General features: G+C 42.3%; 1 protein-coding gene across 14 annotated transcripts in view; it reads right to left on the bottom strand.

The window, feature by feature from the left end:
• The window catches only part of fryl (furry homolog, like), a 71,146-nt gene that overhangs the window by 9,160 nt on the left and 46,800 nt on the right, over positions 1 to 15,186 (bottom strand). For 7 of the 14 annotated variants that reach the window (XM_044361929.1, XM_044361928.1, XM_044361919.1 and 4 more), the window contains 25 exons: positions 14,533 to 14,687; positions 14,318 to 14,417; positions 14,017 to 14,185; positions 13,227 to 13,495; positions 12,976 to 13,116; positions 12,706 to 12,874; positions 12,513 to 12,597; positions 11,879 to 11,994; positions 11,641 to 11,791; positions 11,448 to 11,551; positions 11,146 to 11,328; positions 10,630 to 10,831; positions 10,137 to 10,258; positions 9,847 to 10,034; positions 9,527 to 9,621; positions 8,812 to 9,407; positions 7,904 to 8,172; positions 7,673 to 7,813; positions 6,530 to 6,730; positions 6,245 to 6,406; positions 5,544 to 5,654; positions 5,194 to 5,370; positions 4,284 to 4,484; positions 2,604 to 2,795; positions 299 to 717 (listed from right to left, as the gene is read on the bottom strand). In XM_044361929.1, the coding sequence (XP_044217864.1) occupies positions 299 to 717; positions 2,604 to 2,795; positions 4,284 to 4,484; positions 5,194 to 5,370; positions 5,544 to 5,654; positions 6,245 to 6,406; positions 6,530 to 6,730; positions 7,673 to 7,813; positions 7,904 to 8,172; positions 8,812 to 9,407; positions 9,527 to 9,621; positions 9,847 to 10,034; positions 10,137 to 10,258; positions 10,630 to 10,831; positions 11,146 to 11,328; positions 11,448 to 11,551; positions 11,641 to 11,791; positions 11,879 to 11,994; positions 12,513 to 12,597; positions 12,706 to 12,874; positions 12,976 to 13,116; positions 13,227 to 13,495; positions 14,017 to 14,185; positions 14,318 to 14,417; positions 14,533 to 14,687 (4,718 nt within the window). Of the gene's footprint in view, positions 1 to 298; positions 718 to 2,123; positions 2,796 to 4,283; positions 4,485 to 5,193; positions 5,371 to 5,543; positions 5,655 to 6,244; positions 6,407 to 6,529; positions 6,731 to 7,672; positions 7,814 to 7,903; positions 8,173 to 8,811; positions 9,408 to 9,526; positions 9,622 to 9,846; positions 10,035 to 10,136; positions 10,259 to 10,629; positions 10,832 to 11,145; positions 11,329 to 11,447; positions 11,552 to 11,640; positions 11,792 to 11,878; positions 11,995 to 12,512; positions 12,598 to 12,705; positions 12,875 to 12,975; positions 13,117 to 13,226; positions 13,496 to 14,016; positions 14,186 to 14,317; positions 14,418 to 14,532; positions 14,688 to 15,186 lie in introns of those variants that run through there. The other 7 variants (XM_044361921.1, XM_044361924.1, XM_044361925.1 and 4 more) reach the window with 4 other exon arrangements.

Below are 15,186 nucleotides of genomic sequence, written 5' to 3'. Positions count from 1 at the left end.
AGGGCAAAAACCGGAAAATTTTTGTCATGTAAACATAGTCACTGACGGGACAGAAAAAGTCAAATATTAATGTGATCTCATGTCATATATCACATAAAATATCACACCTGCTTTTGGTGGGTCCCCCACTTCACATCAGCCCAAATGTGTGATAAAAACCCAGAGACCAGTATGATTTGTCACTTAGGTTACAGATGATTTGCACAGATCACTGATGGAGTTGGCCTGCATGACATACAGTAGCTTTGCAAACTTTGCAAAGTGGTCATGATCCAAAATGAAATTCTGATCCACTTACCTGGACATGCCAGAGTATTCCGCCTCTTCTTCCTCACAGCGCTCATCCAACTCCTTCAGGGCCTGTGTCACATCTTCCTCCCACACTGAGCCACAGGTGCTGTCAGGGTCTGGGTCTGCATCTGGCTTTGTCTCTGTTGGCATGGGTAGGGGCAGAGATATAGGCAGGACTGTTTGGGATTCCTCCTCACAGAGGGACCCCGGTGGAGTGTCTATGGCGGGCGGGGGAGGGGGGGCCGGGTCCAGGTCATCCTGAGGGTCCTGGCTCTCCTGGGTCTCCTGGGGGTCCTGAGTATCCTGTGAGTCTGGGAGGTCACAGAGCTCTGATGGATCAGAGGGCAGAGGGGGGGCGCTGCAAAACCCCGTGTCCTCACTCACACTGCTGCTCAGCTCGTCCGCCGCCGTCATGCTTACAGCATCCTGTAATGCAAGCCAGAGGAGGGGGGGGCGCTCAGGAGCAGCTCGGCAGATGATCCACTTAAAAACATTGTACGCTATAAAATTCTTGTTTTTTTTTCCCCCAACAGTGAGACAGACTGGTTGTCATGACAACGGCAGCTCTTAAAGTCAATTTGAGAACATTGACTTTAATTAGGACTACTAAACCAATACTTAAGAGCACATATTAGTTTCAATGATACAAGAGGGACTTTTAGATCAGTGGTCTTTACGATGTTCACCTCCTCGGAGATTGCTCTTGATGTCATTCTGTAAGCTAACGTCTCTCACGAGAAATTAAAGAAAAAGAAAAAGAATCAATAAACAGGAGCCAATATCAATCTATCACTGAAATGCCATTAAAAAAACTTGACCCCAATGCTAATAAACCAGTAGCAACATGGTGATATGAGGGAGTGAGAGCCAACAGGACAGCAGATGAATGAAACGCTCTGATGCATGTTACATCTGTAAGGACTGATTTATGACCTGCACTCCATATGTACACATAAATGATGGACTGTAATAGCGACATAACAAAGCCACCAAACAGTAATCAACAGTAGGCACATCCTAACTGACACTTCAGTTTTATAATCCACAACTAAATATATTTATATTTCATAACATTAGCATTGAACCAGCTACAGTGTCTGCCTCAAACACAGGAAACTGAATTCCGCATGTAAACTAACCATGTTTTATGTGTAAAACCATGTGAAGCACGTACACATAGGGGAGGGATACAAGCAGCTCTAATTAAAAGCTGCTGGTTTTTTCCTGCCTTGTTTTTTTCATTTAAAAGTCTAATGCATTAGTAAAGCTGAGTGTGGCAGGCAGCCAGTACATCACAGAGACAGCAACTATATTACAGAAAGCTTTTAGAAGTGGTCGTGGCCATCCTGGAGGGAATGAGTAAGAGTATTGATGGTTTTATTTAGGGCTCATTACGCTAAGAGCTGAGGCTGTGATGGGGGAGATGTCCTTGGGATGATATTGAGACCACTGACTAGATTGAGTTCTTCGAAAGTTACATTCAGTTCGGTGTATAGAGCACTGAGGGGCAGGAACACCTGCTTGAAAATTGATTTTTATACATACCAATATACAGTATATGCATGAGCTAAGCTAACTTGAATTCTGCCATTCCCACACTGTATGTGCGAATGCAAATCAGGACAAAGTAATACACTCACCATTGTTAGTATAAGTGATAAATGTCAGTTGCAGTAGATAGAAAAGCTGTTCATCACAAGGAAGGATTAGCATGCTAATATTGTTGCAAATCCAGTGGCTGATGAAGGGCTTTAATTAGCTAGAGCACCACTGGTTTTCAGTTAACTGCACTTATAACGTTAACACACCACTTGAAACGGACTTATACTCACACATGCTTCTGCCCGAAGATAAAGGAGCTGGTGTCCATTTCACAAGTGTTTAATGGAGGATTTAGTTGGAATGGTCAGTTGCTGTGTTAATGGAGGTGAGCAGTAACAGCTGCCCTGAGGTGAGCGTTTATTTCATCGCTCCCCAAATCACACAAGCGAGCCTCGCCATAAGGCTTTTAAAAAGGAGCAAAAGCTAGCTTCAGCACCCACAACCAGAGCAAAGCAACAAAGCAAGCGGAGATAGAAAGGAGAGAGAAGCTGCAAAAGCAGCGCACGTCTTAACTGGACAACAGGCAGACACAGTTATAGACAAAGCACCTTTACCCCCATCCAAAACTCCCTGAAGGTAGCTGATCATCTGAACATGACAAGACGAGCTAACAAGTACAGCGGAAGCAGATAAAAGTTGTACAGAAAGAGAAAGGAAAGCTAGAAGGCACCCGAGCACCACAGTTTATTGCTGCTCCCGATTGATCGCACCTCAGGCAGCTGGCTGCTGGTGCTGTCTGAGTGGGCCATCTCCAAAATGGGGCTATCCAGTCGTGGAAGGGAAGGTAGGGAGGGTAGTACAGTTGCCTCCTCTGTCAGGGCACTACTGGACGATTCTTGAGACTGCTGCAAAGAGTCCACATGGTTGGACGCAGTGTCATCGGTAGCAGAGTCACTGTTAAGCTGGAGGAGAAAAATATAAGGGTTGGTTAGCTTCTCTGTTAAGTACAAAACACAGTACAAAACAAATTGTATTATACGTCATCTTGTTTGATTTTATTAAAAGTACACAAATGGTGGTCACTATGTCAACATAGAGACTGAACAAAACAAATGTAGGAACATTTCTAAAAAAAAAAATATTTTCAGAATTGTGTTAAAAATGGTAAAGTGCTTATAAAGCACTCTGCTGTCATGCTAAGTCGATCCTTCACTAAACCTTTATGCATTGTTACAAACTGCTGACACTGCTATGACCTTTCTGTGGGGTACGCCATACTTTGATGATGATGTGCTAGGTTTGATATATTATTATGCAATGTGCTCTTATTAACTGTACTAGAGCTTATTGATTAGTTTAGAACTGGTCACTTTATTCATCATACGCTGTTATGTAAATGCAATACTGAATTAACTTTTACATTTCCAGGTCTTTACACTATTTACAGATCCACAGTGTTTAACAGTTATGATCTGTGTTGCTTACTATATATAGCTTAATAAAAAAATGACATAACCAATATGTTTGTATCAAGCAGAGCATGTTTAGTCATTTTAGTCTTCCATTCAATTGACTCAGCACTTTATATCACTATTTATATAGGAATAGCTTCAGGCAACAAAATAAGATCATGCTAACATAATTAATATCAGTTAGATTTTATACCCTCTTTCAGAATTTGGTGTAACTCACATATAAATGCTGCATGCTCATCTGTTTAGTGTTACAGTATAATAGTGGATGACTACAAACATTTTTGGGACAAATATCCTCTACAGGCAAAAGCTCATTCTCTCACCGTGCACTACCAAGATCAAGAAGAGCAGAGGAAGAGAGAAAGAAAACATCCCCATTAGACTGAGGTAAAGCATTTCTATCAGTGGCGTTATTATTGGCAGCTTTAGATAAAGACCTTGCTTGCAATGCAAAACAAAGCAAAAAAGAGTTAGAGACAAGCAGCCAAACTGTTAAAAAGTGCAAAAGGAACATGCTGTTATTCTGAATTCTAACATTTGTCATATTTTATACTTTAACTCAACTTTCTTTGTCTTTAAGGAAAGTTATTCAATTATATTTCCAATTTTTCTCTTCTATTCTTGTTAAAAAAACAATTATCAATGATTTACTTCAAGTCAAGTGTGAATTGACCCAATTTATTTGAATTTTCCTACACTATACTTACCTATTGGAAAAATAAAAAATATATTTTAAGAGAGGACAACAGCATTAATCTAGCAGTCAGAGATAGCGGGACTGGACTGAGGTTTGAAGGGGGCATCTACCACCAGCCAAGAAGCAAGCATCTAGCCCCTGTCCACACTGGCAGCAGGTCCAGCTCAGTACGCACTCACACACACGCACACCATGCCAGCGGGCTGTGTGAGGAGCATGGTGGGTTGGGTGGGGGGTAGGGGGGGTGGGTGGGGGACCCTGATTAGAGTGAGACTTACAAGGCCAGAGCGGGTGAGAATCTGGCTAGCGCTTAGTACCTCCTCCTCAGACGATTCATCCGTGTCCTCGTGGTTGGTGAGGTTGAGGCTTGGCGTGCTGCCTGTGTACTGGCACTCCTGCAAAGACGGCGTGTCCCCTTTGTCCATGCTCTCCAGGGAGCGGCGACGCACGCCCCAGTTGAAGTTGTCCATGCTCTCCCCCTACAGGACAACCAAGTCAACAGCAGGGAGACAGAGTGCACACAATAGTGAGGCAGATTTTACAAAACGAGGAAACAAAGCACAAGACAAACATACAGTACATTTCACAACTTAGAAAACAATGAATGCAGGAGTGGGTGAGATGATTTCCCATTATTTTTTGGGGATGGTAAATGATGCAAAGTTCTAAAACTATAGTAAAGGGTTCACAACCACAGTAACCATGATTTTATACCAAAGACAAATCAAACACAGAGACACCAGGGCACGGCAGAGAACAGTTTCTCTAAGAAGCTTACTGGCCCACAGACTTACCTGCAACTCCTTGTGGCAAGAGAAGAGAAGGAACAAGTGTGTTAATAGACTAAAGACAGTCACAAAAACAGACATTTTTCCACTAAAGCAGTTAGGACAAATAAGAGACAAGTTGTACTAACAAGACACTAGTGTTGTCCATCTGGAACAAGACAACAAAATACAGAACTATCAAGAGTAATCATGAAGAGTGACTGGATTGAGCTAGAAAACTGTGTAGCTGTACTTGCTTCAGGGTTCCTACACTTCATACCATTTAAGTGGAAAAAAAAAGATTTATGCAAATAGTTGTACTATCCACCCACTATTAGCTCCTCAGAGTAATCAGAAAATTACCATTTTCAAACTTTAGAGATCTGCACTGAAGCCTTGATGTGTGTCTGTAAATTCTCACCTCAGCATCCTCCAACTCCACATCTAAGAAATCAAAGTCCTTGAAGACACCAAATTGTTGCTCACTGCCCGTATCTTCTCCCTGCACCTCCTCTTCTCTGACCACCTCCTCTACTGTGGGAATAAGACTGGTCTGCTGGTCCGCTGAGTCCAGGTCCTCATTGGATGAGAAAACCACCTGCATAGAAAGGAAGGGAAGTGACTCTTTGTCAAAAAGTAAAATACAGTTGTTGTATAGCCATATGATTCAAACAAAATCAAATTAATCAAAATAAACACCACCACCAAACAGATAAGACAGCAACAACAGCAGTATTTCCAACATATTCTTAACACTGAATTTACAGAGACCTTGTCTGAAGCTTTAGAGTAGGAGAGGAGTCTTACAGATGGATTTTTGGGTATGCCAGACTCCGGACCACATAGAGACAAGACATTCATCAGCCTCTCTCTGGTTCTCCTCTGTAACAAGAACACATAAACAAGATGAGATTACTTAGACCATGACAAATGTCTCTAAGAGAAATCTGTCTGTTGGACTTTGCGCACAGCACTTTAAAAGTGTGACACCAGGTTAATAAACAACACTGAGATAGAGCAAAAGACAATTATTGATCATCATTTAAGCATTTGGTGTGTTTACGGGTTTTTTCTGCTTATTGGACAAAATAAAAATGTATAGTTCGCTTGTGAAACACCCAGTTACCAAGTACCATGTGTGGTACTTGAAGCAAAAAATTTGGTTTATATTCCTGTTACAACTGTCACTTTGATTTAGTATTTTAACAAAGGGCTTTATTAAAATCAATGTGTATATGTGCTTCAAACACAGAGCTCCAGATTTCGTTATAAAAAGAAAACGCAATGTGTTCTGTATCTGTTACGATTCTGGCTGTACTGGTTATTTTGGGTACAAATGAGATCCAAACAACACACATAAAGATTGATCAGAGCTGGATCTGGTGAAGCCTCACCATGAATGTGCTGCTTCCCGACATCTGGTTTAAATGAGTTTACAGTGTTTAATGTTGTGTGTCTTTTAGAGCATGTACCTGAGAGAGTTGAGGCCTCTTCCAGCTCACTGGCACCAGACCATTGGAGTTGGATCCAGAAGACGTTGAGGAGGTACTCCTGGTTACAGCGATCACCTGTGGCTTTCCATTCCGGCCTGCTGCAGTACGCTGGTCACCATATTTATGCCCTATGATTGGTGTCTATAAAGCCAAATGATGCCAGTTAGCAAGACAACACAGATGAGAACACTGACATAAGTATATTGAGGAGTGGAAATAAGTGAAGAGCGCAAACTGAGAGCAGACACAGAGGCAGACACTGACCTCTGAGATGTCAAAGTGGAAGTCCAGAGTCTTTCCAGGCAGCTCCTTGGAAGAGTTATTAAAAATGCGTGTAAAGGCAATTTCTGGAGAGCCACACGATTCTGTGCTATAAGAGCGCTGAACATCGTCTGGAACAACAAGGCTGGCTGAGCGAGACACCACCAACTTCAGAATGTTTTGGGCCTCCTTCCAATGTGGGCTCTGTAAAAAACAGAAATATAATGACTCCATTGTGACATATCAAGCTGTGTAGGCGTTTCTGCAGAATTTATGAATGTAAATGGACATATTTTCCCTCAAAGCCAAACCATCCCCTAACCACAGCAGCTATAGACTCAATCTCTGAAGCCATTTGTATCTTGTAACATTTTCTACAATGTGTGGCCTATGTTAATGCCAGAGAACCCTAAGAGGACGCCAAACAAATATATCTCACAGTGCACACCAGTGCACATGCATAGGCATACTCTATACGCACAAACACAATGCCTCCCACAAAAGGCAATGCTGGTAGTAAGTCAGTACAGACTTGGCCCGAGGCAATCACATTATAACAGATGTCAGATGCATTTCTGAGTGAGAGCCATATAGTGCCCTGGGTCAGGGCTGGTAAAAGGCTTCTATAAGGAGCTGTGACTGTATCAAAAAGGCCTGTGAACAATGACCCTGTGAGATATGTTATTCTTTCTTATTATCAATTGTGCCACTCTTTATAGACCAGATCATCCCATTATTCACTTACATTAGGCTGTATGTGAATATAAGCTGTGCCCAGTAAAAACATACTGTACTAATAAAATATACTAGAAGTACTAACTAATATTCAACATATAAACCCTACATAACCTAGGTGGTATATGGGTAAAGCTCTTGTCCACCACTGCAGACCTGGAATTTGATTCCTGGTTCTGATACTTCAAGAAAATAATATGTAATGTTACCAATTAAAAATAAGCAATATATTTTAGTTAATTAATTAATAAATATGTATGTATATACCTTATTTGCTCAGTAATAGGAATAACAGAAAACATTTTCCAAGTAACATGCACATATAGGACATATATACACAATAGTGATATTTGATCCAAAAAAATGATCAAAATCAGCCAGCTTTACACAGAAAGTGTAGTGACGGCTCACCTGAACATATTTGCCAATGATCTTCATTATCTCCAGGTTGAACTGTTTGACAGGAGCTGCTGATAGGTCAATGTGACTCAGCAGACTGTAGATGATCTGCAACAAGGACTGCTGCATGCTGGGAAGGCCCTTCTCCAGCAACTGAGAGACAGAGATTGACATGTTCATGGTCAATACTTAATCTTACCATATATCACTAAGAGCAAGAAGTGTTATCTTCATCATGCATACCTCAGCCAAGTAAGTAACCAGGTTCAAGGTTATCTCTGCAAAAGCATCGTGGAGGTAGCGGCAGACCACGTTGATCCAATTGGTGCAGTCACGGGAATAGCTGTGTGTGCTGTACAGGCTCATCATGTGGGCCAGGTTGGAGAGCGTGGCTGACTTCTCATCTGCACACACCTTGGTTATCTTATCAGCCGTCTCCTTACAGAAAGGAGTGGGGCTGTCAAAGTGCTGGATGAGATGTGGTAGGAGGCACAGGATATTCAAAGGAAAACCTGCAGACATGTCCCAGGAAGAAAAATGAACATAGGAACATGTCACATTAGTACTAGTCTAATCTTAGAAATCTAAAGCAACAAATAATTTACGGTTATCAACACAAGTGACAACAGAAATGCACTAAATACAATGAAGAAAACAAGGCTCATTTGTGCAACTGCATGCATTGCTGTTAGGGTTATTATACAGTTTCATATGTCAGATTACATTTGTTTTATCTGACAAACAAATTAGTTGTCATTGCACATTATTTTTCTTGATTTACACTGAGGTTTTATATTTTTTATTTAAAAAGAAAACATGATAGGCAGCAGTTTCGTGCAAAGTCATTCTACAATGGATGTGTTCAGGTGCAGTATTGAGAGTAGTTCACCTGCGTTTTTGCAGCTCTCAGAGCCCAATGCACAAAGTCATTAGACATATAAAATGTAAGAAGAACGCAGCCTAAAGAAGCCTGAAATTGTGCTTCAGGTCGAGGTTACATGTGTAAAGCGCAAGTGAACGCAGCCTGCGTAGAAAACTGTATTGAATAAAATAGAAATGATCTGTTCTGTCAGATGTGAACGAGACAGACAAAAAGAAACTAAGGCTAAAACGCCTCCTGTGTGGACAAGCTGTTAGTCCTATACACTCACCTGCCACTTGTGATGGGTCTACCAGCGTGTGTCTGGAGACACTGATGAGCTTGCTGAGCAGGTGGATGGTGAGCTCCTGAGTAGAAGCAGAGGTAAAGCCCTTCAGGAAGAGCTGCAGCAGGCCAGGGAAGCTATACCACTTCAGCTTGGCCTGAACCCTCTCCAGACGTTCTCTGCTATCCGCACGATCCAGAGGCAGCTGGCCCAGCAGCTTGTTAAGTAGCCGCAGGGCAAGCAGGTACTCAAACTCATAGTCCGACTCAAGCAATGAGGCGGCAATCCAAAATACAGTGGCCATCAGATTCGAAGGGTCCACGGGGGGGATGGCGTCCCCTCCTGGACCCCCTCCTCCACCTAGAGATGATAAGCTCCGTGTGCGCGCCAGATTTCCGTGGCTACCACCAAGTCGGTCAGCTATGTCTAAGGTGTTACTCCTACGTCTGTCAGCTTTTCGTTCACCCATCAGGCTGGCTCTAAGAGAGTTACTGCGAGTATGGGCATGATGGAACAGACCTCCGCTGTTCAGGTTCAGCTGGCCTGTGCTTTTCCTGTTGGCAGCAAACTTGAGCCCCAACAAGTGATCACAGGTAGAGGATCTGCAAATAAAATGACAACTCCTTTTGTAAATATTTTTTGTAATACAGTGGTTATGTGAGAAAAAGTAAAGATGAGCCAAACATAATGAAATAAAGACGTTGTGAGTATGAAGACTTACTGTGCTAAGGCAGTGAGGAGGTCATAGTTTTTCACTGTGTCTGCTAGCGTGTCAATGCCTGACTCCAGTGTCAGGAGTAGTTCAATGACAAAGCCCTGAGGAGAAAAAACATCAGAGGTCAACATGTCAGACAAAAACTGATAACACTGGAAAGCAGTGAGTTACAATATCTTACTCATAGAAAGTCTGAATCTCTACATACTGTAGCTAAGAGTATAGGTTAATTTCAATCAGATACAGGTTTTTCTCCAGGAATCATTCCAATGATATCTGATGTGAACACTGCAGAGCAGGACCGTGTAATTTTGTCAAGTTCTTACTTGAGCCTCCTCTCCAGGGTCTCCTACAGTCTCTACCAGTCGAGAGAGAATGTCAGACAGTGTGGCAGGAGTCAAAGGTTGTTTGAGTGCCCTGAAAATCTGGAAGGAGCGACCAGCGTAGTGGCGAGACGAACAAGAAAGACCTGTTTCTAGGGCTATGTCACTCAGCAACGACTCCAGCTGGAAACCTGAAGGGATGAACATGCACATAGAGGTAAATAAGATAAATCCAAATCATACCTGTAACCCAAGTTTAAATCTAGCAACAAGTAGCTATTAACCATACAGACCTGACTGGGAGTGTTTGAAGACAGTCACTACGTGTCTGACAAAAACACTCAGCTGGTCAGCGCTCTTTATGTTGGGGTTCTTGGGTGACACATCCTCATGGTTCCAGAGTGGACCCCGCTTTCTACAAGGCCAGAGCAAACAGACATCAGACATGTTAACTGTTACAACTACAGAGTCACACTGCAACTCAAATATCAGTCGATGTTATCACACCAGGCAAAAACAGCCAATATGACACTAACTCCAAAATCAAACCCATGCAATGTAAAAATACCCAGTCCTTTCAGACAGTGCTGGAGGCATGAAAGTAAATAATGGAACAGATTGAGTGATATGGTACAAGAGTGTGTTTCATACTGATAAGCATGTGGGATTATACATCAGGACAAGTTTGTTAGTTACAACAAACAGTAGTGAAACAGTAGTGACTGGGGTAAATGTAAATGACCTTTTCTGGGAAATACTTCTTTTAATGAAACAGGATCTGCTCACCTTGAGGTAATGAACTCGATGAGAGATTTGACCTTCTCGTCTTGCTCAGCAGTGACGTCTACCTCACTGAGGAATGTGGGGGAGAGGTGAGACAGAGCGGTCCCCCCTGCTCCAAGACTTATGCTGGATGACGTGGAGCTCGAGCTGAGGCCAGAGTCTGTCATAGGTGATGGCTGACAGTCTGGCAAAAAGTCCTGCACCCCTGTATGAAAAATACACACACACACATTTTGTAGGTATCTCAAAGAATGTCTCTTCTTCGTGATATTTAAACAATAAAATATGGAGGAAGTATAAAACATGGTCTTTCTTTCAGCCATTATAAAGCAAAAATGAAGGTTTCACTTGTTTTTTTATTTCATTCCCTCCTCTCACAGTGACAAGACAAGCAAATTATACGGCTGGTTGGAATTCAGTATCTTCGCAAGTACATTTTTTGGTTACCCAAAATTCCTTCACTTTAACTCTTTATTTTCCCCTCCTTAACTGATTCTAAAACTCCATGGCAGAACTGACCTGTGAGGTTGAACTCTGGAGCTGCTGGCTTCACAGTGAGGACTCTGGGCTCATTGTACTCTCTGTTGCGTAAAAGCACCATAGCAACAGATTGAACGCTGCTATTTGCTCCCTGGACGACAAGCAGGTGCAACAGTAGACGTTTGCAGTGCTCGTAGACCTCTGGGTGCTGGTGATCAAACCCTGGAGGAAGACACAGAAGAGGAAGAAATGAGATTAGATCATGTGACTTTAGGAGGTAAGGGTGTAATGGAAGTAAGACATCAATTCAGGCATTCATAACAGAACAATTAGTGAGTTACCTATAAAAATCGCATGGAGCAAAAGGTGCAGATAGGCGCTCCACTCCACTTTGACCCCATGGTCCACGATGAGGTCTGTTAATAGGATGACTGCAATGTTGCATCTGAAAAAGAGACAATATGCATTGACTTACAAAATGAATACTATAGCGTCGTTGAGATAGAGAGTAAAGGCGTATGGTGTATGGTGTACCTGTGGAGCGGCACACCAGGGGCATTGGTCTCTGGCAGGTAGTCCACCAGAGGAGACCAGCAGCCCCCTGTTGGAGGGAAGGGGAGAGGCTCTGGCCGGTTGTGATCCATCACTTTCAAACGCCAGTTAGCATAAAGTGGCATGGAGTCACCTGAAGAAGGGAGAAGATTAGGAGAAAGGTTGGTGGGAAATAATTAGGTGTTGTTTTGAGTGTGGAAGTGGAAGAGTTTGTTCTTACTCTTTTCTTCTTCATAGGAGCCTCCAGAGCTGCTGCTGTAACGAGATTCCAGGCGGTGGTGCTGGCGGTTCAGGTTACTGTTCAGACCACCGTAACTGATATCCAGGTGGGTGTAACTGCAGAACAGACAGTCTTGATTTAAAAGGATTGTGCCAGAAGGGAGGTTTTTTGCCCACAGTCAACAACTTTAATCCATTACATCAGCAAGTATTTTCGACGAAATCTCACCTTATAGCTCTTAGTGTCTCTAAAATGTTTCTAAAATAAACTTGAGAGACTTAGTTTTTCATCTGAATTAATTCTAAAATAAAAATTCAAGCAGTCATTTTAGAGAAGTGAACTATGTGATGCCTGGTGTCTCCATTTTACTTGCGTGAAAGGTGAAATTTGATACTACAAATAAGTACAGACTGTCCATATCATATCTTCTAGGATATCTACTCAGCATTACTGAAATAGATGCTGTGATTGCACGCATTCTGGCTCATACTTAACTAAATTATAGAACTCGGCGCTGGTTACTGTTGGATCTCCACTACATTAGTTTATTTATGTGTCTCTAGTGTAAAACATTACTTTTTCATCAATTACACGCAGTAGTTTTGTTGTGTGACTGCTACATTTGAGCTCATACCTGTCCTCCATGTTTGAGTCTTTGATCTTGCTGTCATGATGACCATCGTTTCCTGGCACCATGGTATTGCTGCTGGAGGTTGTTCCTGAGAGAGCAGACATGAAACATTGACTATGTAGCACTAACAAGGTGTGATTTAACATTGGAAACATGACCTAAGCTGTGAACTAGTGCGTTTACAATGCTCATTAACCTGAGGTGACTGAGGGGATCTTGTAACTGGAGGTGATGCGGTAATAGGGGGGGTTGTCCATGTGAGTGACAGCTGAGTTAACAGGATCAGTCAGCTCAAGCTCACACATCAACTCCTCCAACAGCTGCATAGTCTTATCTCTGCCCAAGTAAACCACCACTCGTTTCACCTGAGGACACACATGTAACACGGTCAGAAACATGAGGAATAAGTGGTGCACACTGCACATAAGACAGATGCATTGCATGATGTAAATTTGCTGTGACTTACATAGGGCAAGAGGCTGGGGTCACTGTTGACTCCTGACATACTGATGAGGAAGTGCAGAATGATTTTGAGGTTCTTTGGCCAGCTGTCTGCTAATGTGGTCCATACATTCTCTATCTCTGACCAAGCAAACTCATCCCCGTACTGTAAAAATAAAATCATTCCATGATCAATCAGTGATCTCAATTAACATTTCTAAAAACCATCTTGTTAATGTAAATCTGAATATAATCGAGTGCCATCAGCTGTCTCACCTTGGCGGTCATGAACATGAGGTTGTTTAGCACCATGGTTGTTGCGCGAGGGGAGCCCCAGCCCTCTCCATGGAGCCAGCGTCGGCTGTTGACCATCATCATCTCCCGATCGTGTGCTTCCTCGTCATCCTCGACGCTGCCGCAATCCTCCGCTCGCCGCACAGTAGGTTTCAAGTCAACCAGCTCCACATTGTTCATCCAAGGCAGGAGGTAGTGCAGCATCACTTGACGACCACTTGGATGTGCTGTCTGGATACGCTGGCTAACCTCTGCAGTCGGGACAGTAAGAAGCTAGTTGGTAGTTGCAGTTGATTAAACATTTAAGTACTATTCTGCCAATCTTTTACCTTATTTCCATCTTCTAGTCACAACAATATTGTCACATCCACAATTCTTGCCATTGTTTTCTGTATTGCTATAGTAAGGTTAAATGGAGAAATGTTTCTTTCCTTCATCCACTGATGAATTCTAACATTTATGGTTTGTGGAAAAGTTTAAGTGGCACTAAAGTCATTATTTTTTGCATTTTTTTCAGTGGCATCAGCAATATTATACCAGTATATGGTCATTTTTGTTAGATCGTAAAACAAAAATGTTGCTTTGAGGTCTAGGTGTAAATACACGTGATCATAGCACAATGTGGCTTTGGAAAATCTCAGTGGTTTGCTCACACACACAAACACAAAAGACAAAAAATCGCTGTCACAGGTAAATGAAAATGTGATAACTCCACACATTACAGCACCCTGCTACCCAAACAGCAGCTGTAACAAATTGCCATGTAGCAAACCTGAGAAGATGGGTAGAGTGAGCTCCGGGTATGTCCTTGCAAGCTCCTCAGACAGCTGGTAGTAAGACACAGAGTAGAGGTGTGGCAGAGGTGAGGGGGGCGTCAAGATACCATCTGTTCGCTGGATCTCCAATTTGTGGGCGTAACGGAAGAGCTTGGGTTCCAGGATCTTTTCATTTCACACAGACAAACAATCACAATATATTTCATTAACAACCAAAATGTATAAAGCAGTGTAGATGTAGCGTAGTGTAGATGTGTAATAGTGTAACATTTTTTTGTAAATAAATAAAATTCTGACCTGTAACAGCTGCATAGCCACTTCATAGATATCCCTGGAAGAATCAGCCGCCTTGAACAGAATCAGGTTCAGCAGCACCACAGTGTCAAATTGGTAATCCCTGAGAGAAAATATAAAACACACGCAGCGTTTGAGTTGCAGTTAGCTGGTTTCACAGGAATGAACAAAGAAAATGACAAAAATGAGTTCAAATTGAAGCTGGGAATGTGTAGTACCTGTTGTGAAAAACATTGGCGATGGCCCTAAAGCAGCCGGCAGCCACACGACGTGAGCCGGTGTAGCAGCGGTCCACAGCCCAAAACATGAGGTTGCTCTGATCTGGATTCAGCTCCAGCAGCAGCATCACAGCCTCACAACCCAGCTGGTGAACCTGAAGGAGACAACGCAGTAACTGTTACAACCACGGGTTCACTTATTTCCAGAGTCACACAATCCTGCTAATTTTAACCCCATTCACTATATGGCTGAAACACTAATGTACAGTTAAAAATGGATTTGCATCTTGTCACTTGTAAAACAATTCAAAGTCAACCAATATTCCAATTATATTTACATGTTACAAGGTCCATGTGGACTGGCCTTTTTGCACAGGGAATAGTATTATGAAAAGACTGAAACAGATGGAATCGTTTGTGATTTAGCCTCTGATTATAATGTTTTCCAACAGATTAAATTCTGATGATGATTTCAAGTTCTTTCTATAAATACATATTTTATTGTGTAGGCCTTTATCTGAATGAAACTTTTGCCATTGACCTCCTGCAGTACTTCTGAACACCACTGTGTAGTGCTAGTGCCATGATATGTAAACCTGCCCTGCATAAGCTTAACCTCTAAGTCTTATGGTACAGACACATCAACTGACTGCT

The sequence above is a fragment of the Thunnus albacares genome, chromosome 9 (genome assembly GCF_914725855.1).
Source record: "Thunnus albacares chromosome 9, fThuAlb1.1, whole genome shotgun sequence".
Lineage (NCBI taxonomy): Eukaryota > Metazoa > Chordata > Actinopteri > Scombriformes > Scombridae > Thunnus > Thunnus albacares.
Note: the sequence above shows the minus strand (reverse complement) of the source record. Positions and strands in the feature narration are given on the sequence as shown.